This window comes from Hesperophylax consimilis, chromosome 5, assembly GCF_061612785.1.
Source record: "Hesperophylax consimilis isolate HC1 chromosome 5, BYU_Hcon_1.0, whole genome shotgun sequence".
NCBI classification, from domain to species: Eukaryota; Metazoa; Arthropoda; class Insecta; order Trichoptera; family Limnephilidae; genus Hesperophylax; species Hesperophylax consimilis.
The window spans coordinates 16286450-16313430 of record NC_142840.1 but is presented as its reverse complement, the minus strand read 5'-3'; the positions used below and the strand labels follow the sequence as shown (position 1 = coordinate 16313430).

The 26981-nt window shown below is 34.3% G+C and overlaps 1 protein-coding gene across 1 annotated transcript in view; it reads left to right on the top strand.

The window, feature by feature from the left end:
- Positions 1-26981, top strand: part of LOC149423579 (ras-like protein 1) — a 188227-nt gene that overhangs the window by 141052 nt on the left and 20194 nt on the right. The window contains exons 5-6 of the mRNA XM_089632261.1: positions 3256-3408; positions 22591-22777. Coding sequence (XP_089488387.1) covers positions 3256-3408; positions 22591-22777 — 340 coding nt within the window. The remainder of the gene's footprint in view (positions 1-3255; positions 3409-22590; positions 22778-26981) is intronic.

The window sequence follows — 26981 nt, the reverse complement described above, 5'->3', positions numbered from 1 at the left end:
TCATTCATGCATATTAGGATGAATACTAGAGCACATTTACACGTATTATTCATATGTGATTATGTGAATATAATGTTTTTGTTTTTTATACGAACTTTTGAAAAGATATTTAGCTACCGTAAAACGGATGAATAGGAACAATGTTCCCAGCAAAAAGATTTAACGTGTTACCTTTGTCGTAATGCTACCATTGGTATTTTAATGTACATGCTATTTATTTTTTAATGATAAACTAATGTTTATAAGACAAGGTTTTTATGCATAGGTCCCGTCGGCAGCATTTATTTTTACTCGGGAGATATTTTCAATTTGTATGGATATTTCAGGCGAGTAATTACTGCTTATAATAATTTGTTATAAATGTTATTTATTTGTCTATCTAATGGGAACCATGACAGGATAGAAACCTTGATCGTCTGCTATTTATCAAACGTGTTTTCGGCGTGTTTTTCATGTCTGATAAAACTTTGTTTAAGTCACATAGAACCATATTAAAAACAATATATTTAAAAGCATCCCCACCATTGCCGAAGATCTTACAACATTTGTAAATATAAAAACATGGTTTAAATTGAATCTTAAAACGTTCTTATTCACCCCATTTTACGGTACATTATTGCGATAATGTTTCTAAATTATGAATTATATCTGAAATTTCATAAAAGTTTTCTAGAGAACTATTTTTCAATTAATTTAAAATTATGATACATCGACTGGTAATGTGGTAGTTACGTTTTATAAATATAACAAAGATTTCTTAACTTTCTGTATGCTATCTTATTTTATTACTATGCAATCTTTTACGCCCCTGCATATCTAAACGGTAAATGTATCGCGGTGGGCCTTAAGGTTCATTTGGTCACTGGGTAGATTAGATTTGCCGCTCGAGTATGAGATGTTTTCCGAGTGGAAATCGGTCGGAAAATAAACATGGCTTTTTGTGTTCGGGGATTTTATAATACACGTATAAATACAGCTAAATTTGATTTTTAATAATAATAAAAAAAACATGAAAAGCACTTATCAATTTAGGTTGGCTAATAAAAACTGGTGCTCATAAAAATATCAGCTTTTTTTTAATTTTTTTTTTTTATATTTACTCCACACAGGAGGCCCTGAAGAAAATAATTTCCCTCAGGGCCTATGTCATCTTTGGGGATGCTGTGTGGAGGGTCTTTTTGTGGAGAGGAAGGAGTGAACATGGGTCTTGAAGAGTCCCATGTTGTAGGAGGGAGGAAACACAGAGGCCGGCAGTTCGTTCCACAGCCGAGCTGTTGAACTTAAGAACGAATCATAGAAGCGACCCGTTCTCATGTGACAAGTGTCAACTGTGTACAAATGTTGGGCGCGCGTTTGGCGTGTATCCCGACTACGCACCGGTGCCGAAGGGATCAATGACGCTAGTTCCTCAGAGCATCTTCCATTGTAATACCGATAGAACAAGGACAGCATACCTACCTGACGCCTGTGCTCTAAAGATTGCAGTCCGTTTGTTAAGATTGGGGAATCTATCAAACGGACCGCCCGTTTCTGCACAGAGTCAAGGGTCAACAACTGAAATATCAACTGACAAAAATGTATCACTTTGGAGGCTTCCGCACTTTTTTGAAGAATATTAAACAAAAAATGACTTTGAAAATGGCTGTCTCTCGTGAATTTCTGTAAAGTAGCTTCGCATTTAAATTAATTCAGAAATGAGCTAACCTGGAGTATTGCGTAAACTACAACACAATAATTTATAATGCCACCAGAATTGCTTTCGTCAAAAGTAGTAGTCAATAACACAGGAATATTTCCAATTGAAGTAACCACTGTGGTGATGATTTTTGATGATCGTGCTGTTTGCAATATTATTTCGATGATATGATGCTCTCTTGATAGTATTTCTAGAGAACTTTTCCCCACGCAAAACAGTTCACCTTTTCGAAGCTCCAATATAGGGCCTAGTGATTTAATATTTGATCTTTCCTTATTTGATCTGCGTCCTTTGCTGTGTAAATTTAAAAAATGTGACTAATTAATTTTGCAATCGAATTTTTGTGTCAACGACTTTCCAAAAAAATACTCTCATAAACACATTATTATTTCACCCTCGTACCTAATGCTATACCATCACATAAAATTTCTGACAAACCAAACCTAAATTAACAAGTATTTGAAGTGTTTAAACGTCAAGGAAATTCGCTTGAAACACTTTCGAAAAAATTCCATAAGTGATTTTTGAAGCTTTTCGTCGATGAGCCAAAATCGATATTATTATAAATTTAAATACATACTAGAATTAAGGAGCGTCTAATCCTACGTATACATACGGGAGCCGAACTGCCGAACTGAACCTCAACTTATGGGAAAGGAACAAAGCAACCGCAAAGGACGCGAAACGCCGCTTGCAGTTGCTTCGTTCCTGGCTCGGTTCGCGTTCACGTTCACAAATGTATACGTATCATTAGATGTTGGAGTAATAACAATTATTCTGAATTTCCCAACAACCGTTTGCAAACAAATCAGTTTTACATGTCAGCTTAAATATATTTCGTAAAAAAATAATTGGGTTGCAAACAAACAAATTTGAAATTTTAGAAATTGAGCGTTAATATTCAATTAAATATTGTTAGCAACCATTTTTAATAGCGATCTCCTAAATTTATTTTTGCAAATTCATACGTTCATAATAATATTTATTATTTAGATATCTTAGTAATATGTACTCGTAATTTTTAACATGACTCTAATGTTTTAATTTATAAAAGTTTTTGTTGCCTAAATAATTTTATAATAATTTCATTTATTTCATATTTAAAATTATTACAATTATAACTATTCATTTGCCTTCTCTTATCCCTCATTGTTATATTTTTGTCTATACGTACTTATTTGTTTATTTTGTGTCTTAATTTTCAGTATAATTCGTGTCGTGATAAAGATAACTTTGTTTTTAAAAATGTTATTTTTTAATTAAATTAGTGGTGCAAACGAAGTTGGGTTATTTACATTTAATTTAATATTATTAGTAACTTACTTAGTACTAAATTATTTATAATAAATGTGTTCATTTTACTTAAAGGGTCTCCACCGACCATATATGTTCAAAACATTGGGTGGGGACCACAACATTTCTGTTTTCAATCGGTCACGGTAAACAAAAACATTGTATCCCTGCCCCACAAAAAAATTGCAAAAAAAGTTGGTACAATGTTTGTGGTAATATTGTCGCTGGAGACCCGCCTTTTGGAGTACAAATATGTTTCTGTTTAGGAAAGCGCTTTGGACGTCCCTGTAGTGCTCGTGGGGAACAAGACGGACCAAGGAGGAGACAGGATGGTAACCGCTGAGGAAGGGCAGAGGAGGAGTAAAGAGATAGGCTGTGTTTGCTTTCACGAGATCTCTGTTCGGGAGAGTATCGACCAGGTATGGAAATATTATTTTCATTCATTAAGCATAGCATTCATTAGCATAACCTTAATATAATTTCCGACCTCTTACTATAAGCAACCTTGTATTAAATTGAGTTCATTGGATTCACTCGCTATCAGTGTAGGCTTGTCTAGTACTAGTACACAAATAGATGGTGCCGGTGGTGCGCTAAAAACAAGTCAGTCTATCCAGTATGCCAGAACCAGAATTCTAGCAATTTTGAAGCCTTTACCAAGCTACTGGGATTATACGTACGCGTACTATGAACTAAAGTGGTGCCATCTCGGCGCGACAAATAAATTTATTGTGTTTTCGGTTATTTCCGCCCCGCCGAAGAGTTCCGAAGCATTGGTGATCGTCGCTCATGTTTCGGACAAGTTTCAATACAATGGTCAACATCCACGCTCTGTGCATAAAGATAAGTGATGTTACCAGGAGCGATTTCTCGGTCAGCGACATGGAACCCGCTTGCACTACATGACTTATGACACGTGATACAAATGACGAAAATTCGAACGAGTTGGATTTAATATAATATTTTTATAGTATTACTTTTATTACTGTCATTTGCTTTGATTTTTGGTGATATTATTGTTGGTTGGTAGTTATTATTTTAAATTGACAGATATTTAGGAAGTGCCTAGCTCCAACGGTTTTTAGCGCTAGCCGCCGCTGCTCGCAATTATATTTAGCAGTATTCTGTATATTCTTCCGCTTTTTATATGAAATTCTTCTTGACCCATTCAACAATGTCTCCCATTCGAATGGTGATAATATCGTAGCTTTAGTTATACAACATTCTATACACGAGGAGAGTCCTTGTGAGGTGTGAAACAAAATAAACCATTTTACCAGATCCTTTTCCAGAAGCTCTAAATCCACAAACCGTGAGTGTTCTTTTTATAGTAAGACTAGTGGACCCGGGCATACGTTATTCTGCTACAGACCGCCTTCCATGCAGGAAAGTTAAATTTTGTGGTTTTATGTATTCCTACATGAGAAAAAAAAATCTCGGCAAGATTGCCACCTATCGGGTCCAAAACTATCCTATATTCCAAGCCGAAACCAACCATATATATTCACAAAATTTCAATGAAATCATTTTGGCTGTTCGGGTACACGTGATTTTTATATATTAAGATATCTTTATAAATGGTTAACAATTTATTTTGAACACTTGGTTTATTTTCATTAAAATAGGGCTAAGTCTTGTGTTCCTTTCCCCCAAACAGTTTCAAGTAGCTTTTCTAATTGCTTGACCACTTAACTTGAATAATAGGGTTAACTAGCCAATGATTCCACGTATCCCTTCGAGCTTCGAGATATTAACGATAATCTCAATAAAACCCAAAAGTTTTAAGAATTTGTTCTCGCCCACCATGCCTATTTATTATACAAGAGGACTTTGTGTGACGGGAGATGGGAAACGCCCGAAGTAACATTGTAGATTTTGGTTCTGAAGGATTTACTCGAAGTTGTAAAATGTAATTGTTATGTTATATGAAAGCGGTCCATAAACGGTAAGTGTTCTAAAGTAGATATGATTTTTTAATTTATGTTATTATTTTGGCCATTTGTTATTAAAAAAGATGATGTGTTAAGGGTATGCTACTATTTATAACAAAGTAATCAAGCAATACGCGATTCGCATTATTTTCAATTAGCTTGCTCCGCCAAATTACTTTATATTGGCGGCCTCCAATAATTCGCTGCCTCTAATACTACTGAATTTATTAGGTACCGTTAGATTTTATGGTTGCTAAGGGCTATCCATAATCCATATTAGGATATAAATAGTTAATTGTGCTAATAAATATATTATATTCAACGAATTATGTTTACCGTAGGTACAACTTCGAGTCGAAGCATCGCTCGACAAAACACATTATTTATAGAACGTTGCTACGGAATCTCTATATTTTACTCTCCGGGAAAATAAATATTTTAAAAATCCAGAAGGGACTGAACAAGGGATTTTAAAGTGTATATGCGCCGTAATAATGTATTACCGTTTTTTTTAATGGCAAAAATTTACTAGTTTAGTGATTTACCATTAACTTGTAGATGCCTTAGGGGTAAAAAATATAAGCATGCCATATACACATAAATAAAGACAAAAATGACAAGATATAATCATTGCTCCTTAAGGCAATGCACTGCGTAGCAATGCAAATTCATGTTTTTTTTTGGTTTAAAAATTTGATCAATTAGAAATGTTTTAACTGCTTTAATTAAATACTGCGAGTGGAACACATCTTGGCCTACTAGATGATCTAGTGTTTTTAGATAAGTCTTTTAATAAGCCTAGAAAAAATAATGTATCAGGCCTATAAAAACTGCTTTAAAGTTCAAAATCTCGTACTTACGAATGCATTTTCGGTTACGGTTTTATTGTATAATGTGGCAAATTAAGTTTTTTATAAAATGATCGTAAAAAAATTAAATATTTGTGCCTGAACGTCCGCAAAATAAAATAAAAGCCACTTTTTGGCGATGTTTTTTTCTTGTTTTTATCAATAAAAACGAATGGTGTTGAACGGGAATTTAAACCCTATCGCCATCTACATAAGGGGTTTTATTGTTAGCGGCGTGATTCAAAATGTCACACGACATATGGCATCGCCTTAAAAATGTTTTGAGAAGTGTTAATAGGTGATTGGTGACTATTTACCTATAGAGAAACTATTTATATTGCTTGGTTGTTAACCCGCGTTACTAACCTTGTAGAATTTTTTTATTTAATAGTACCGAACAAAATATTGTTATTTGCGACATGTCCTACTGTCAACAAGTGGATTTCCAAGTATTGCGGTGTGGAAAAATCTAATATGAATTTGGTTTTTTTCTCCTTCATGATTTTTTTTTGCATAAACTTATTTTCTCTATATTGAATTTCCATTAACTTTAAAATATATTGCTTTCTAAGTTATTTATTGAGATGATTGATTGGTTGACTTATTTTTATATTTGGTGTCCGTTCCCTAACTTTTATTTGGGTAAATATTCGGAATCGCTGGACACGGATTATACGAAATATTTTTAAATAAAACCTTCTGATTTACCTTAATTACTATAAAATGAATCTGACTGCATTTGGGATATTTTTAATTTTAGCATTTTAATTTTTAATTACGTAAATCGAAAATTCACTTTCGTTGTATGGGATGACAGCTGGAATGATTTCTGTTGATGAAATTTTCTCTTGTTGTTATTCTTGATACGAGTGGCTAGAATTTGAATCATTTCTGAATGCAAATTCTAGTTAAGTACTGTTTTGGCCAAACTCGAAAAATAAAATATTTTTAAGTTACTTAAAAAACTTAAATTATTTATATTTAGGTATTATTATAATTATTGTTTTATTTAACCTAAACTATAGTAACCTAACCTATAATAATCAAACCTAAACTAACCTAACCTAAATCCTAACCTAACCTATATCCTAACCTAACCTATAATTATCCAACCTAACCTAACCCAACATACCTTGCTACGTAGAGTAGTTGCTATGGTTACCTGCTACGTGCAACCTACAATACTCACCAGACATTTCAGGTTATAATAATGAATGTGGAATCACAAACTTTATCCAGTACTGGAAGCGCCAATTCTTGAGGGTCAGATACCCACAAGAATGTTTGTGATCCCAGGGTTCTCAGGGGGTTGGGTTCGAAACCAGAAATGTGTCAGGTTACAATGTGTAATTTAGAGTCAAGGAAAGAAGGTTTAGAGTAACATTGATGTATATTATTTCGAATACAATACAAGTCTATACACTCTACCGTGTGAGTTATAACGAAAACAATATAATAAAAGCCAGATACAAGCTTACCCCCAAGGTTCCGACCACGCTTTATCTATCTAGCTAATTAAGTAACATCCCACTCGAGCTGGAGCAGCACCTCATCAGGCTGAGCTCCAGGGGGCTCCAGACGGAGCAAGAGGAAGAGTCAGTTCCGCCTCCTGGCGACTGTCCGTGGCAGGAAACTGGCAATCTGGCGACTGAGGAAGAGGAATCTGGTGCCCGCGGTCGCATCCGTGTATCCTGGCGAGGATTCCCTTTATGCAAGGAAAAATAGGCCTCCCTACGGCCCTGGTGAAAATGCGGTCGGCGTAGTGCCAAACCGCGAGAAAGAATACCATCCTTAGGCTTCCGGTAACCGGGCACAACATTTCAAGCCACTGGCTTCTTCATCCCATAAAGGATGGGTCGGATTCAAGCAGATCACACGTCTGACTCCGTTTGCGATTCATGATGCCGCGTGGTTACAATATTCGAACGAGCCACGGAACCAATTCCACTATGGAACCTCGTATTTTACTCCATTTATACGACTCTATAAAACTAGACTTCGCCACTCCGATTAAAGGGAAACCATTCCCAAACAATTTCACTCCGGAAAACTGTGACTGTCGTCTGCCGAGAGATCAGGCCCACTCTGTGGTTTCTCTGCAGGCAAGCAAGTGTTTTTGTTTTTTTTCTGTTTCCGCCCGGTACAGATTTTAAATTTTAAATTATGATTCGAAATTTTACCAAAACCAATACCCGCGACAATCGCCCAGTTCCTAACTAGGTTAGAGAATCGGCGAGGATAAATGTGATGATGCAGAATAAATTAATAAATAAAATATTAAAACAAAAGGAGTCTAGCCCTGCATCATAACAACCTAACCTAACCGATAATAATCCAACCTAACCTAAGCTAACCGATAATAATCCAACCGAACATAACCTTACCTATATTCTAATAATAATCCAACCTAACCTATAATAATCGAACATAACCTTCAATAATCCAACCTAACCTAACCTAACCTATGATAATCCAACCTAACCTATCCTAACCTATATTCTAATAATAATCCAACCTAACCTATAATAATCGAACTTAACCTATAATAATCCAACCTAACCTAACCTATAATATCCAATCTAACCTAACCTAACCTGATTCCTAATAATAAACCAACCTAACCTATAATAATCCAACCTAACCTTTAATAACCTCACCTTTTTTAATTTTTCTATTTTATAAAACATACCTAATATACCTACTACATACCTAAATATCTTTATTTTATTTTTCGTGTTTGGCTAAAATAGTACCTACCTAGTATTTGCATATGGTAAAAAATCTAGCTACTCGTATCAGGAATACCAACAAAAGAAAATGTTATCAACAGACACCATTCCAGCTGTCATCCCATACAACGAAAGTGAATTTTCGATTTACGCAATTAAAAATTAAAATGCTAAAATTAAAAATATCCCTAATGCAGTCAGATTCCTTTTATAGTAATTAAGGTAAATCAGAAGGTTTTATTTAAAAATATTTCATATAATCCTTGTCCAGCGATTCCGAATAATTACCAAACTATAATATGCACTTTTCAACTTTCAAACTATAATATGAACTTTTTATGTACACGAAAAAACTGCAACAACTTGCTTCCAAGGCAGTTCCAATATGGTTCCAATCATTCAATTTTCAAAAAGACTCGTACTATTTATTTGCACTTGTCATGTTCCATAATTCAAATAGTTTTACAGCAAGGTCGATGTTACGGAGAGGTAGGAACTGGATAAATGCCATTTCGGAAAGAACTAAGGACATTCTCATTTCAAGACCAACCAACCATATTTTCTTGGTTCAATTTATTTTAACCATCCACAATAAAAACTGATTTATGACTCTATAGATTTTTTTGTTGATATCAATAATTCTGATTTAGTGAAGTCTGGTTTGAAAAAACAGCAACCTAATGTTTTATTCACCAATGGCAATTCGTCTTAAGTCATTTGTCTAGATTCTAGATAAACACTAGACTTAAGGACTTTACCAACTCCAATTAAGTTAAATAGAAAACTTATCCGGAAAAATCCTACTTGAAAATTGTTTTGTGATATTATTTTCCATTAACCAAACTGGAAATTACTCATTAATGATTCAATGACAGTTTTGTAAATGTTTTAAAATTAGTTCAGGGCTTCGAATACAATGTTTATTTGGATGAATAATTTCTCCAGATATTGACTTATATCTACTATCTTCATCAACGATGTTTGTACTTTTTGTCTCATATATTTTCCATTGAGTGAAGTTTATTGAAGTTAATCTTATATTATATTCACCAAATTTTAAGCTAATTGGAAAAATGATTGTTGTTTAAACGCTTGGACCATAGGTCACAAAACCCTTTCAAAACTTCTGTTAACATTTTGAAACCTTGAAATATTTTGGAATGAAATCTAACCAAAATCATCATCTATACGAGAAAAAGCACACATAAATTAAGTTACATCATGTTGGCATTGTCTGAAATCAAACCCGAAAACTTGTTTATTTTCCGAAGACCATTGATTACTTTCAATTACCAGCTATGCGCGCCACTAAATAATTATCCCAATTTAGTAATGTTTGATTTGTATGTAAAGCTTTTTCACTCTCCAAAAGCGGCAACATTTCCGCGTGTTGAATTTCAAAGCATTATTAAAGCGTTTTACACTGATTCATAATATTCATCAGTCGCAGTCGGTTCGGACGAAATCACTAATAGATTTTATGTTCATGTGGTATCTAACGTTATATTCTGTCTCACTTTATATATTTTAAATTTTATTAAAGTTTTTTATTTCTTTTTATTTAGGAAGCAAACAGTCGTACAGTAAAAAAATATAACAATAAACATTCATATATTCTAGACCAATTAAGTTCCAATGAGTTAAATGTTGATTTAGTATTTTTTACCCATACAACATATTAAATGGCAAAAAAATAAACATAATAAAGAAATACATAAAATTAAAAACAAATAGAAAAAATACAACTTTTCGCATAGCTATACTATTCACTACGGGTGATAATAATGTAATTTTCACAACAAAAAAATCGAATAAAATAAAAGTATTTTAATTTATTAATTTATTAAGCTGAATTTTATATGATATCAAGTTATGGTTGAAAATGTCTACATCTCTAGAGGCATTGTGAGTTTCACAGATACGTACTATTACAGAGTTTTGCGCGTATTTGGATTTACAATGTGGTATTCTAAATAAATCGTTCGATCTGGTGTTTTGCTTGGGGCAACGAAATGCAATCCTTTCTAACAGATATGATGAATCAACAAGACAGTTCACGATTTTGTGTAAAAATAATGCATCAGAGATTTTTCTGCGTTTATATAAAGTGACAGGGACAAATCGATGGTCACTAAAACGATGCGATAGGTGTTTCATAAATTTGTTCTGAATATTTTCAATGCGATCAATATATGTTTGATATTGAGGATTCCAAATTACTGAGGTGAATTCTAGTTGTGACTGTACATATGACATAATATAACAGAATTAGGGTGTGTGCTACCGTAAAAGGCTTTGTAATGCGAATAATGAAACCCAATTGAGTATAAGCTTTTTTTAGAATATTTTCAATATGATCCCTAAATAACATTTTAGAATCTAGTATTATAGTATGTATAGAGCAATTTTATGCCCTGAAGATGCCCGTACTAAGCGAAACCGTTCGGATATAGAAAATTATATACATTTAATTTCGTCTTTATAAACAAAGTAATTGTTTTATTTTTATCAAATAAAATGTACATTATATGAAATTTAAAAGCACACTTTTCGGAAATATAATCAAATACGTTTTTAAAACGCATTTTAAAATTTATAATTTATGAAAATCGTTTGTTCGGGTTGTAAATTCATAATCGTGTCCTTTCTCTGCTCTTTATGGTTGTGATTTGAAGAATGAATTTGATCAAACACTTATTAATTGAATTAATTTAATAAAAATAAAGGTTTTTATAATATTTAAAATACCCAACTTTTGAATGAAAATCTTTGCGATTTTAAGTTCCAAAAACATGTTAAACTACATTTTTTATGCCGAAACGTTAATTATATGAAATTCCCTCGATAGAAAAAAATCGCACAGTAAGCACTGAAATATATTTAACTCTTAAACCCTACCTGGGGTACTGGAGTACCCCCCTGGTGTTTAAAATATCCACAATTTTGAAAATATTGCACTGTTGCAAAAATCGCTCTAGCTAATCTACTCTCGATAATTGGCGCGTAAATACGTCGGTAAGCCGTGACCTCCCGGCAAGTGCAGTCGCGTCCACAGGTGTTCCGGGGTACCCCAGTACCCCGTGGTAGGAATAGTGTTAGTTCTTCCTTCCAGTTATACTTGAATTACTGTAGTTGTTTTTCGACATCTCTCTGGTAAGTTTACACATTATTTATGATTTACTTTACTTTGTGATAATGGCTAGAGTACAGTGTTGATAGAGAGGGCCTGCGCCCAGTAACCCAACATTAATGGACTTATAATGTGTTATGAATATAATGACAGTGTATGCAGTGTAATGAGGTATCTAAATTGTTTTCAGGTATGGCATCCCAGACTCAAAATCTTGGGGGGGGGGTGAAATTGCAGCTGCTTTGTTGGTTTCTGACGACGAAAAGCTAAACCTAGGAGAAGATTCAGAAGATGAGCCCGACGCGAAGGTGTTATCGAGGATTTCTGGGACCATTCTGAAGTCGCATCTCATGAAGACGGTGATCAAGTGGAAGGAGATGAAGAGTTATTAGTGCCTGACAATGATGGGGCTGATATAAATGAAGAAGATAAGCGCTTGGTTCGTATGCTAGATGCTCCATTAGTTCTGTACAGAAAATGTCATAATAATGTTATGGAACTGAATGCTCCCGTACAAGGTCTTAACAGAAACCTGACATGTACCAATTGGTTCACGTCTATACCTACGGCCAAGAAGTTACTGTAAAAAGGGATAACATTAGTTGGAACTGTAAAGAAGAATAAACGAGAAATTCCTCCTGTTTACTTGGACACTAAAAATTGAGAAAGATACACATCAATGTTTGCCTACGACGGACCTCTCCCACTTTTGTCGTATTGTCCTCTGAAGTCAGCTAAGAAGAAAGCTGTTATCATGCTGTCCACCATGCATGACAGCCCTGACAAGGATAATGAAGTGTACCTTCCAGAAATAATACATTTCTATAATAAAACCAAATGCCTGGTGGATGTGTTCGACCAACTTTGTAAGAAGTACTCAACGTCCAGGAAGACCAAAAGGTGGCCCATGTGTCTCTTCTACGGGTTGCTAAATGCCGTTGGTGTCAACTATTGGGTCTTATTCAAGCTGTCAACTAACATTGATAAAGAGAAAATAACTAAGCGGCTTGAATTTCTTAAGAGTTTGTCAATGGCACTCAAAAAGTCTCATATGAGAGCAAAATTTCAATGGCCAAGTTTAGCCCGGGATATCAGAGAAACTATACGTGCAGTCTTAAATATTCATAGTGAAGATCATAGGCCGATCCCTGATAATCTCAAACCTGATCGCTGCTGTTTTTGTCCGCGCACAAAGGACAGAAAATCTCGATCTGTCTGTAACACTTGTCGCCGCCATATTTGTGTTGACCATCAATACAAAATCTGTCCTTCATGTGACGACAAACATGTCTATTAGTTTTTATTAATAAATTTTATTGTCTTTTCTTATTACTTTGCCATAATACAAATAATATTTAAAAAAATATCAAATACTTTTATTTTATTATTTTTTTCTGCCCGGGGTACTTCAGTACCCCGTGGTAGGAATAATTACATTCCCAGAGTGGTAGGGTTTAAGAGTTAAAACACGTTTTGTTCTGTAATTTAATATGTTATATGCATGAAAAAATCACAGTGTATCTTTAAACGCAACAATTTGTGGAGAGATTTTTGCTCTATTTCAAACGCGTCATGTTTTATTAAATATTTTCCCCATTTTCGGTTAATTATTATCGTTTTTTAATATAATTGCTCTCCCTCTAACATTCGTATTTACATATCTCATTTTAAAAACTTCTTTAAACGCTTATTGCAGGGCCTTAAGACTCTCTCCTTGATTTTATATATTTCCGTTTCAATGTTAAGAAATAAGTTCAGACTCGATAAACAATGTAAACTTTGATTGAAAAACTTTAAAGTTTAATATTGATTATCCTTTTTGAAGGAATATGTAAAGAAAACAACAATCTAAGTTAAAGTTTGTTGTTTTCTTAACATATTCCCTTTTTGAAGAAATACAATAAGAAAGGTAAGACATTTGTATGGTTTTACTAGTTTTCGAGTGTTTACATTGTACTTAAAATTAATATGAATTTCAAACCCCTACGCATGGAACAAAGAGCTTAAATGTTAGAGACTAGATAGGTTTCTCGCCATTGAGATACTGTTAAAGGAACAGTTAACAATAATATTATTACCTCCGATCATAATATTCTATCACTCTATGTATTTAATACAGTATTGACTATCTACTATCCGGTAATCAAATAACAATGTACTAAACCTCATTAGTTAATGCGATAAACATAATAATTACGCAACCTTTGTTGATTATCTAACAATAATTATTGTTATTGCTCCATGCACACACGACTAACGCAACATAATCCCCTTGCGGCAAATTTGTGCACGTCAATTATCTAAATCAAGTTAAAATAGATTAATATCTGATTGTTCTGCCAATCAAAGTTTCACAAAACTTTATAGTAGGGTGTGTGGTTTGTGATTTAACTAGTATAAAAAAGAAACTTCAAAGAGGTCGGAGATACAGAAACATTTTATGTAAACAGAGCTTGACTTAACCAGACTGGGTTTTTTTTCCGAATGAATCGGAATAAAAATAATAAACAGGCCTCATTTTGAACGTTTGGCGATATATTTTTCGGTCGACTTATTGGAATTCCGTGCCTTTCATACCGGATCATTTCGGAATTTTAAGTAGGTAAGCTGAAGACTTAGGGGAAACTTTGGTTTCCATGTTGGTTTAGTATTTAAGCTATTGTTTCCATATAGTGAACACTATAATCCGTTCGATCCACCCTGGAAAACAGTATAATACTAATATTGTAATGTCTCTAGAAATATTCCAAGAATACTCCCGATAATAATAGTGGTTGGCCTGTGGAAACCACGCGTGTGTGTCAGCTGATAAGGCGGGAATGCCGCACGTACTGTTTTCGCACTTGGTTCGTGTTTTGTCAACATTGGCACCTTACACCATTGGAAATTGTTTTTCGAAATCAAAGTGTCGGTAATAAATTGGATAATAGTTGCAAACATGTTTTAGCGAAAAAGGAAGGCAATTGAGATTTTTATAAATAAATTATATCACCTACACACCATATTGGTGGTTGCAATGTCGTCTATCTCAGACTTAAAATAAATGTATTACATTTAATGTAATCAGTAATCACACTCTTCTGAGGTATTCCTCACATTTCCCGAGTTGTTAGTCAATAAGATATCTCACAGCGGTGGTCTAAATCATTGGGAGTTCCAAATTAATAGAGACTAGCAGTTAAAAACTCGCTCAGCGGGTTTTTGATGCTAGGCCCTTCGGGCGGCACTTGGTTGGGCTGCGCCCAGTTTAAGTGATAATAACAACAGTTACATATAATAGATAGATATTAGGCCATTCACAGACAGAGGGTGAGTATATATTGTTAAAACACGGAACAGGAAGGAGTTAATTAATAATAACATGCTCAATTTAGGCATTATAAGAATGACAGTTGTTTGAATAAATGAAATTGTACGTATTTGTGATGGATTATTTCAAATGAAACACTATTATTGACAACATGTCTACAACTGATATTAACTGTTATGGTACCTAATATAATTTGCTCATAGGAGACTTGCAGTGCTTAAATATGTGTTATAACCGTCAATGTCTATAAGTTGAATCAATATCGTATAGTTTGTCACAACAATTAAAGATAGTTATAACAAAGTTTCTATTGGTTCTACATTTGTAAAAGAAATTACAATCATCCCAATTGAGTTTATAAACTCCTGATTTTTTTGTTTGATTTTAGCCATCTTTATTACTAAAAATATATTTCTTCATTTTGTTATTAGTGTAAAACGCCGGTTGAATAGTACCAGGAATGTTTTTATATATAATTTTAGGAGTTTCGTTATCCACAAACAGAATTATATGCCATTGTTTATTTCTATCTTAAGAAATAGGGTAAAAATACCGTTGGAAGAGAATATGTTTAATTTTTTATTTAGTATTTCAACTATCAATTTATTAGAATAACCGTTATTAAATGCTATTTGTCTTATGAATATATTGTTTTATGGTTATATGCTATTTGTTTTTTTCGGGTCTTAAAATACTTCACACAGGATATAAAGCATCGCAAATAAATAATTTAGAAATTTTAGAAATTAGAAAACATGTCAATATAAAATCAGATATAACTAATAAGCAAAAAAAAATTATAAATAATAATGAAAAATGCCATTGCAAAGTTTGAAATAAGCTTCCAGAAGAAATCTTCTTATTAAACGCTTGTTCATGGTCAAGTAATTTTGCATGTGTCATTTGGTTCGTTCTTACACCTCCAGAGGTGCGCTCTGTCGGCCATCTATTGCCGCCGTGCGTATCGGCCATATTGAAGGAACGTGTGCTTTTTTATAAACGTCAAACATAATCACGTAATTGTGGATAATTTTCGTTGTAATGTAATTAATCCAATGGATTATGAACTTTCTAAAACATATTTTCTTCGATATTATCCAAAAATTGTATGAGCAGAAACGATATTTTTGAAGACATATCGTATTACATGTGGCGATTCTATTTCAGTATGAAATCGTGTCTTAATTTTTAATGTCTTGTTTTTTTTGTATCCGGTCGCCTGCAAACCGAAATGAACCTTACGGTTGCTTAAAATTGAGGGGCAGAGTGGTATTTTTTTGCCTGCAGACCCCCTACGCAGAATTTATCCGAAACACACAATTTGAATTTGACCAATCAGAGAGCCTACATCGTCCAGACGATCGCATAATAATACTATCAGATTCAAAAAAGGAAAGAAAACCGGATTTTTGTGTACAGCTTTTCATCGTTATCCAATATTTGTAATCACATCATTTTAAAATACTTTCCGTTCCATTAGACCCCTTGGAAAAGAATTAGCACAATAATTTATTAATGGAATTTAAAAATAAACGTAAACAATATAAATAAGTGCCCACTACAATTGTTACATACGACAAGTTAATGGCATTGAATAAAGTAATTTAAAATACGAAAAAGTCACTTTATTCATTACAGAAAATTTGTAAGTGCTGCCAAACACCAAATAATTGTTGACTTGGAGAAACAAATAAATCATGAATACACTTAAACACAAAAAATAAAGCAAATATTGTGATGCACGTAATATCATAGAAAAGGTGAATAATCTGAGGAAGTGCCCAGGTTCGGAGCCCACAGACGCAAAGCACACGAATTTAATCGATAATTTAATCGGCTAACATCGTACGATTGCTTCCCCATCACTATTTTTGCTAAAGTTTCCACCGAGAGCAAACCTGTGTGATTATTTATATTTATATACACATGGGAACAAACAAAAGTTCTACTTGGAATATTTGCTGATAAAATTCTTAAAAAGTAATGTTAACAAAATACGGACATATTTTTGTTTTCCATCTAACGCTTTTTTCCTGTTTGGCTACCCCATTTGTATTATTAAGTGTGACCTTACGCACTTAGAAGGCGCATAAATTACTAACCACGAAGAGTGAAACAGTGATGCATTATTAATTTGTTCATGGAGTGAATATTGGAAACCTATGCAGAAAGTATTGATTATGGCCAGGGCCAGCCCTCTGCAGGCGCAATTGGCCAAAACGCTGATAATATCTGACACTCAATACAGCGCCCTTGAGGTTTTTACTAGCCCCAGGCACCGTTTGGTTTTCTTGTACGGCCCTGATTATAGTCATAGTTCCTCTTAATGCAAATAATAAATTATGATTCGTGGAAAATACATGAATATTTTTGTATATATGTCCCTTATTTATATTGTGGTATACAGCAACAAAAAGTAAGTAAAATATCAGCAGTAGAAAATTTAAAACATGATTATTTTGGTGGTAGGTCTATGTATAACTCGGGATCAATAACTCTAGAAATGGAATTTCTATTGATTTTCAAAATTAGATTTGTCGTTATAACGGTTCAGATAAGCGATAAAGTAGGTACCAAAATTATTTTGTTTTAGTAAATTAATTAATAATGCCGAATTTGGAATGTGTATTCCTTTTGCTTAAATTTTTGACAGATGTGTTAAGTTTTCAAAATTTATTGATATGTTCATTCGAAAGTAAAATTCAGAGATCCAGACACAAATATTTTTTTAGTGTACGTACTTTCAGCATCATAAATCCTACAATTATAATATCCCGGATTTTTCACAGGTCCCCGCTCGTGTTGATTTAACGACAACGCCTCAATAAACCTCGAATAGTTTTGTCAAAAAATAATCATTTGTGAAATTCAATTAAATTGTTTATGTTTTATAAAAGAAAAATTTGTTCATTAATTAGCAATTCGCTAAGCGTCACGAAGTAGAAATATCTGTTCATTTGTTGTGGAAAAGGTATCAAAAAGTATTTTTCATATTTATTTTTAGTACAATATATCATATTTATCTCTAATTTCTTCAAAGTTTTAGTATACCGTATATTGATAACCTAATAATATAAATTCTTCGAGCGATTCAAAGCAAATTAAACAAAACATTATAAAGAATACACTGTTAACAGTTAATTGAAATATTTATACCTCAATTCTTTTTTTAACAATAATATTTTCTGTGAAGGGAAACCATCAAAGACTTAATAATAGACAGAATAATGTTAAAAAACAAACCTTCAAAGTACCCAATTTCTATCTGGTAACCAGTGTTCAAAATCTTTTTGTTATTTGCTTCCAAAAACTGTAGACAGAAGAAAAAAATAAAATTAATGATGTAAGGCTTTCGGTAAAATTGGAAACAAGATTCTTTCCAATTCAAAGAGCACATATACACACATACATCCACACGTATATACTGCTAGATACAAGACAATGATCTGAAGAAAAAAAGGTAACTCAACAATTATTTATTTTAGTCCTGTCAACAATAGGCAGTCTAAGATATCTTAGCACGTTAGTAGAGATGGAATTCTTATTTTTTTAAACCTTAATTATAATATATTCCGGCAGAAGATGTTAGATAAGGTTATTTCTGCCAGAACAGGGAGTTAAAACGCCAACATTTTTCTAAACAATAACTACAGACAGGCACCTCCAAAGGAAATACTTTTCACCAGGGCCTGTGTCACCTTTGGGGTTGCTTTATGAAAAAGAAGGACTGATCCTAGGTCTTGAAGGGACTCAAGTTCTAGGAAGGAGGAATTGCAGAGGTAGGAAAATCGTTTCACCGCCAATCTGTTGTACATAAGAACGAGGCGTGGAAGCGACATGTCCCCATGTGAGAAGTGCCCGGTACAAAAATGTTTGGCGCGCATTTGGCTTGTTTCTCGACTGCACCGGTGCCGAAGGGATCAATTTCGCCTTCTGATATTCCTTAGAGCATCTTCCATTGAAATACCGCTAAAAAGGACAGCATTTCTGCCTGGCTGTGGTCCAAAGCTCACAATCCGTGAAGATGGACCGACCGTTTCTGCAGTCGAGGGATTTCCAAGTATTTTCGGGCTCCATACAAGAGATGGCTATCAAATTCAACAGTGGGTGAACTATAACACGTCACAAACCAGAAAATCTGTTATCTGAAGAAGCGAAAAGCTCTCGACCGGTAAGCTCTCGCATAATGAATTTACACGGTTTTGTAACTAATTCGAGCAGATACCTACATATATTAATATAAAGTGACTGCTTTATTCGTAACTTATATTATTTTTATTGAACTAACCTTTGACAAAGCACGTAGCTCCAGGTACAAGGACTTCACCTAAAGAGTCGTCATATTTCATCAAATCATAATTATTGTTTATGAACCCTATACGCGGAGAATTTACAATATCACCCTTCGTAAGTTTCTCGCTTTGTGTCACTTTAGTTCGTGCCACTCTTTTTTGAAAGTCAGATAATTAGATTTACCTTTACACAGTCTGCCGCGTAAAACAATTTACAATATCCAAAAACGTTGTATAACGTAGATAAAAAAATATGGAGCTTTTATATTTTTAGCCACGGTATTACATTTTTTCTCTCGTTTCTTATATGTCTGATAAAATGAGAAACAATGTAAGTGTATTTTCAAAAAATATTTCGTAGGTACGTGTGTTTTACAAAAGTAAGTTGCCGTTTTATAAATAATTACAATAATACTCAAGAATATATAAAAGAAAAATAAAAAAAACTTTTCCATATGCATGACACGACAACGTTTATTTTGTGCTTTTCTTAGTTTATTTTTAGCTCCCTATATAAGTGAAAGAGTCAAAGAGGCGTGTAAGTGAAAATTTTATCTAAACGTGAAATGTTAATTTGGTATCGAGTTAAGACTAGGGAGAGGCTCAATTTTGAAGACCATGCTAAAAATATTAATTTGAGTAGTATCACCTTATCAATCTTAATCTAGATTTCTGTCTTGGGATTTAGAATCTAGATACCGTAATTACAATCTAGGTAATTACCTAAGTATTTAAATATGTACCTGTATTTCAAACCGATGTGGGGAGAAACGGAGCAGCGCACAAAAGTCTATTCTATATAAAGTAAAAAATAAATTAGGTAATTCGTACAACAGAAATGTATCGTAGTTTACCATAACTATTTTATGGTGGGAACAGAATGTTTTAGGCGACTGTAATTTGGTAAGAGTCGGCTGGATTCGCCTTGTCAAGTCTATGTTTTATTTTCCAAGTTGCCGGCATGTTTAACGATCCATATAAATTTTATTTTAACCCAAAAATTCTTAGATGTTATTCTTAAACCACGGGAAAGTCTAAATTATTTGAATGTTTCCTGAATTGTTGCGATTAATTTGAACAAATTAAAGTTCGTAGTAATAATTAAATCATTTATAGAAAAAAATTTTACGTTTTACCTTTTAGCTGAAAGCTGAAAAAAAAGTGTCATATTGATTATCTAATTATTCCAACTCGATAATTTGTTTTACTCTAAATTTTCCTAAACTCTAATACAGCTTAAACAACAGCGATAGGTGGTAGAAACACAATGGGGAAGGAAGAAAGGGATTGTGGGTGGTTATTTTGGTGATATATCCTTTGAGGAATTACAATTGGGTTACAAACATCTCTTCTTTCTTTAGCTATGCAGAATCTTACGCAGCTGGTAAATACAAAGCAAAATGTCGCAGAAGTCGAAATGCTTGGCAAAATTCAACACGATATGAGAATGCTGTTTTGCTTACATATTCTACAGAGGCGTTAAATAATGAGAGTAGGGTAAAGAATTTCAGAGGCAATATTGTGGAAGAATTTTGTATGCGATTTTGAATTATTCAGCGTATTTTGTTTATATCCTACAGATTCTACATATTTTTCTAGATGATCGTGATTAATTGACTTCCGTTTGGTTTCGTTATTTATGTAGAAATTACAATATTAAATATGGTATCATATCAAATTTTGAATCTTTAGTTCACATATTTAATGTTTCGTATAAGAAACATTTTGTTTTTATACAGGATGAATCTGGGAGAAGTCTTTTTGTGTCGAGGGGGTCGTGCCGTTTTCAGTCGTTACCATGGTTTGGTTCGGACAACACCGGGGCTCCACCGTCCGCAAGTTTTTTAAAAAATGGTCGTTCTTCTTACTTCGCCCCCCAGCGGGCCTTCCGGCTGCAATTTGGGACTTGCGACTAGCGTCCTATTAGACATTTCCTTTGTCCAATAGGACATTTGCTGTGTCCTATTAGACATTTCCTTTGTCAAATAGGACATTTGAAGTGTCTGATTGGACATTTCCTTTGTCCAATAGGACATTTGCAGCGTCCCATTAGACATTTACTTTGTCCAAAAGGACATTTGCAGTGTCCGAATAGATATTTCCTAAAATATTTTGTGTTTGGGATACTGTTTTTTTTAATCTAAAATATAAATATCTTACATTCGTGGTTATCGGTCTGAAAAAAGGTATTATAGAAACGAATTAGTCGGAATTAATTGAAATGTGAACCTCGAGCAAACTCCCGCTGTGCCGCCTTAACAAGGCCTCCTAATAGGCCACATGCAACTTTTGAAAAATTGCGAAAGGGATGAAGAAACACAGATGAATATTTGGTGTTATTGTCCTGGCTTAAATAGAAGAAGACTCAGATACCTGTGAAACCACATTGTGGAATCGGGAGACGCAAATGTGACCTCAGTTGAAAGAACTGAGCAACTGGCTGGCAATTTCAAAACCGCGCACGAGAATGGTTTCCTTCTTAAATGCGTCTGCAGATGAATCCACAACTGTAATTTTATTTGTAAACGAGTCCCCAGTTTAATTAGCATTAATTACACCCTTGATTTCATAATGCACATTTTATCGCCTATTTATTTGTGTCTTAACTGCTTTTTAGTAACTTTGGTGCATACGTAAGCACCTGTCACATATGTTTCACCTTTTTCTGGGTTTTGTAATAATATCTTAATAATAAGCAATAAATCTGAAACATCGCGAAAGAAAACCGTTCTCAAGTACTGAAAAAAATCCTCTTTTTTGTGATTAGCAGGCCGCATCAAAAGTGCTCGCGGGCGATAGATCCCCCACCCTTTTGTTAGACTAATATAAAGAAAGAGTTCTCATAAACATAATGTAAGATTATTACTCAAAATAAAGGATTGATTGTTCCGAAATGTACAAATAAATTCGGTGAAATAACCCTGAACTATTTGTACCCAAAATATTTAATAAACTACCAATGACAATTAAAAATGATAGCAGTACAACTGCTGAAGTCAAATAATATCTAAGAAAATTGCTATTAGATAGAGTTGATTTATATTGATTCCTACTGAAGCCCTTGTATTACTAATTGGAATTAACATTACGACTTATCATTTTGGAATACCTTATATTACTCGTATATCGATGAAAATATTGATGTGACTGTTCATTTCTACTGGTTTGTTATATATTTATAATTTTGTTTGAATTTAATCCATTCTTAATAGTCATCATTGTTATACGTATATACCGTTTGAAAATATACCATGTAATGACATAAACTATTGCTGACAAATGATTGTAGTTGCGGGTTTGAATGTTAATAGATAAATTTATAAAAATAAATAAATGTATTAATTGTTTGTTTTGTTTTCAGGTATGGTCAGTCTTTCGAGACGTGTGTCGGTTCTGGCGCGTGCACGCCAAATGCCCCCGCCTCAAGCGCTCCGGCAGCGATACGCCAGGGGAGGCCGGCGTGTCCCCGGAGCTGGTCCCCAACGGGCCCCTCAGCCTGCCCTGCCCCCCCATAACGCGCCCCGCCATCTCCCCGATACTGCTGCTAGGTAATTGTCTGTTAGGTATATTCAAATTATACTGAATATTGATGTCATTTTCAGGCTTACAAATAAATACACGTGCCATCGTGGTTTGTGGCCAATTAGCAAGTTATGATTTTAGTCGTTTGCAATTTATACTTCAAAGTATAAGTAACAAGTGTTCCTGATCAAAATTTGATCTTAGGCTGTGAAACACGCATTAAACGTAACCTTCCAAATTTAAAAATTCTGATAATTAATTTTACTGACGTAAAAAGTATAAACACCTCCGTACAGTTTTATTACGGGGGTAGGGAGAATTTGAAGTTTGGAGGGTTACTTATAACATATAAACTGCAGTTAAGTCTTTGTCTCTTGAAATTTAGTAGTGTGATTTAGAAAAACAAACAATTTAAAATATTCAGTTGGGATTTTTTTTCAATAATACGGGTTAGTAAAACGGTTAAAACATAAAGTTGGCCACTGATGTACATTTCAGATACAGTTCAAAAATTCACTTTCGTCAAATAATATGAGCGGTAAATATATTTAAAAAAAAAAACAAAATACTATTACAGCAGAAGTAATAATGGTAACGGGTTTACGTGGTAGGTTTGTAACAATGAAACATATCCTTAGATCTGATTCTGAATACAGATGGTAGATAGGTTGTAAATTAACGAAATTCAGGATAGTTTATTGATGGCACACAAATGAAATCCAACTGTCAGTTTGATGGTTTACCAAAGTTGACAGGTCGCTGTCGACATTATTTTTATTTAACACTTCATAAACTACATGACAATCAATACCCACTCGTAACTCATAGGTAACAAAGAAAAAAAGGATAGAACAACAGCTATTCCAGTCGTTTGTGAACAACAATAGATATTTTCCAGAATACCAAGGATTTTTCTGTTAAACCGTGTAATGCTTGTTTTAAACTTACCCCATTGTAAAACAATTCATTATTACAAACTAAGGAAAAGATCAGTTTGAAGTAATTTATAACTACGAAAATGTAACATTTATAGTTTTCGACTTTAAGAAAAGACTAAATTTAACATTTATAGTTTTCGACTTTAAGAAAAGACTAAATTTAACATTTATAGTTTTCGACTTTAAGAAAAGACTTAATTTACCATTTTGAGTTAGTTGTTGACTCTAGGAAAAGACTAAATGTTTTGGTCAATTCAAGATATAAAATGGGCGCCAGTCCTTACAACAAATGGTACGGAACGAAATTAAAAGAAAAGGTAAACCAAAATATAGCCTGGTTATTATTTTTTTTAAATTGTGGAACAAATCTGCTCGCCATCTCGTGAGATGTACTCGCTTCGTCACACGTCCAAAGCACTCTCCTATCACTGCCTGTCACCTTGAAACTGAGCTGTTGGTGTTAAGTTCCAGGGCCTCGATTCTCGACGAAGTCATTCCACTCGTGGTTGGGCCCACTCGTTGTTCGAGTGGAATGACTTTTGACGTTTGGCATTTGTAAGTTATAACATGTGAAAGCGTTGGGGTATTAAATGTCATGTATAAATTATTGCCGGACTGTTGAGACCCTCTGAGATTAAAGTGGGGTAAGGCAAAGATTATGCTGTTATTGGGAAAAGGTTCTATCTTTTGTTCTGAAATTTAAAAAAAATTGCTAGGAGCAATCATATAATGTATATTTAAATCTAAAAAAAAGTATTAGTAGTCAGCATTTGCAAAAACAAATATCAAACAATCATCATACCCGTGGCGTAAAACTGGGCTAATCTAGAAAAATTACGTAGAAAGTACGTGGAACTACTCGGATGGGCAGAAGGTAGAAGCAGGATCTCTTGTACGTCGCGACCCTGAATCCAACCACAGCATCCATCCACAGCATCCCGCGGTTCTGATTCATTCAAAGGCGAGCTTCCTCCATAAGGCGAGGGTAGCTGCCAAAGTGCTGGTAGATGGGACACGTCGAGGCCTTTTGCATCGAGGGGGCCCCCAAAAGTAAGGCATTTTCGTGAAGGACTCAGTTTCGGGGCGCATCTGCGTGACAATTAAATAGGTACTTCATCATCTCCAGCGGAGATGGCTTTCGATTCGCAAGGGATAAGCAAAAACTCCTCGGTGTCAGTCAGCACACTTTAAATTAAAAACGAAAAGAAAGTACTCATTTTGAAACCTCAAAATATCACGACGGCACGTGGCACAATCATCCTTAACAACCAGGATTTCCCGAATATTAAAAAGCAAGTCAATAACTTTGATTGTGTGACATAATCGAACCGTCGCGACGCGTCGCGTCGTCGCAAGCCAGCAAGAAGCAAGAAGTGGCTTTACTGGCGAAAACGGTACAAAATTCAGGAAAGATGTTTCCAGTCAAATTCAAGCTTGTGAATGTATTCACTGGCCAGGTAAAGTCAACAAAAGTAATTATTTTCGACAATAGGAATTACTTTCATGACAAAGTATGTACTTTCGACGAGACTTAATAAAAAATGTCGAGCAATGTATGTACTTTTGACGGCAATTGCGAGCGGCCTGGATTAGAGAATCGATTCCCAGGTTCTTCACGAGTAGCTAGGAATATGCCGGTCACCGACTCGCTCGTTATCATATGTTTTTTCTCTTATTATTAACTAGGCTCTAAAGCAGTGATACTCAACCTTTTTCTTCTGCGGGCCACATTCATATGTTTGTAAAGCTACGCGGGCCGCAACACTATACTGGTCAGTGTTGCCAACGGTGTGAGCTTGATTCCCCCTTTTATTATTCGAAATCCATGGGGGGGGGGGGGTTGTTAAAGAATTTCTGTAAAACATAATAATTCCCCACACAAAAATTCAAAATGAGTGCTCCCCACAAAATGTTTGAAATCCATGGGGGGGGGTTGTTACAGAACTTCGCTGAAAAAAAAATCCGCACAGCCAAAAACATCATATGTAATTCCCAACAACAATTTTTCGAAATCCATGGGGGGGGGGGTAGCTACGGAATTCCATTTTCCGGCCGCGAAAAATTTTATATCATATTATATTATAGCCTTCGTTGGTAGTAACACTGGTAACCATTTAACTTTAGAACTGTCAAAATTTTATTCGTTGCCACGGGCAAAATTATTTGCGCGCATGTTTGTCTGTCAAATTTTTGTTTTTTAGAGATAGATCTAGCGTGTGCAGTTATGGTGTGCAGTAGCAACACTCTTATAGAATATTATATTATATAGATAGTATATTATACTTATACTATCCTCTTCGAGTTTCAACGTCTGTACGTCAAAGTCGCAATTAATCTCAAATTAACGTGATATAGAATGCCAGATTTTGTAAATCATGTTCCTGATATTAAATGTATGGAGGGCCGCACAAAATAGCTCGGCGGGCCGCAGGTTGAGTATGACTGCTCTAAAGTTTAATTTATTACAACCGTTCCGGGATCATTCATCCCTTTTCCGAAGTTTAGTTTTGTAACTGGAGATGTATAGGGGTAAATGTCGATTCGTATATCCGGCTAGAGAGTCGGAAAAAACTCTTGAACTCAGGCGTCATAAAACTTGCCCTATCAATTAGATTTCGATGATGAGCTAACTGCAAAACAGTAGAAGTGACGCCATGTTGTTTGATAGATTATCATATTTTATTTTATGTGAACATCGCGCATGAGTACCAACTGCTCGATGCCAGGATAATTCAATTACGCACTGTTTCATGCCTCGTATCACCGTAGTCGTGTTGAACTTAGTATCGACCATCTTCCACCCCCCACCCCTCTTTCTTGTATTTTATTTTCTTGAAACCCCACACCCTAAAACAAGAATCTGGCTATGCCCATGGGCTGCAAGTATTGGGAAAGAATTAGATGAGAAATAGAAAAATTCATAACATATTTTTAATTAATTTAACAAGAAAAGGGAAGTTCAAATTCAGACGAATAAATTAATAAATGCTTTCAGAATCTTATTGAATATTAACTTATACAAGATTTTTGATGGTCAATATTGAATGAACGTTTTCACAATAAATTGAATTAAAATCGTAACGAGAAATAATATTTTTAATTAAAAACAGGAAATACCCGACTGCTGGTACTTTTCCCTTTGCCTTGTTCCAGTTGATATAATTCCACGGAAATACACGCAATGAAATTAAACCTACTCATATTATACAGACAAGACAAACCGTACTGGGAAAAGGAAACGCCAAGGGCCAAAATTATTGATTAATTTTTCTAGAATTCCAATAGTTATTTA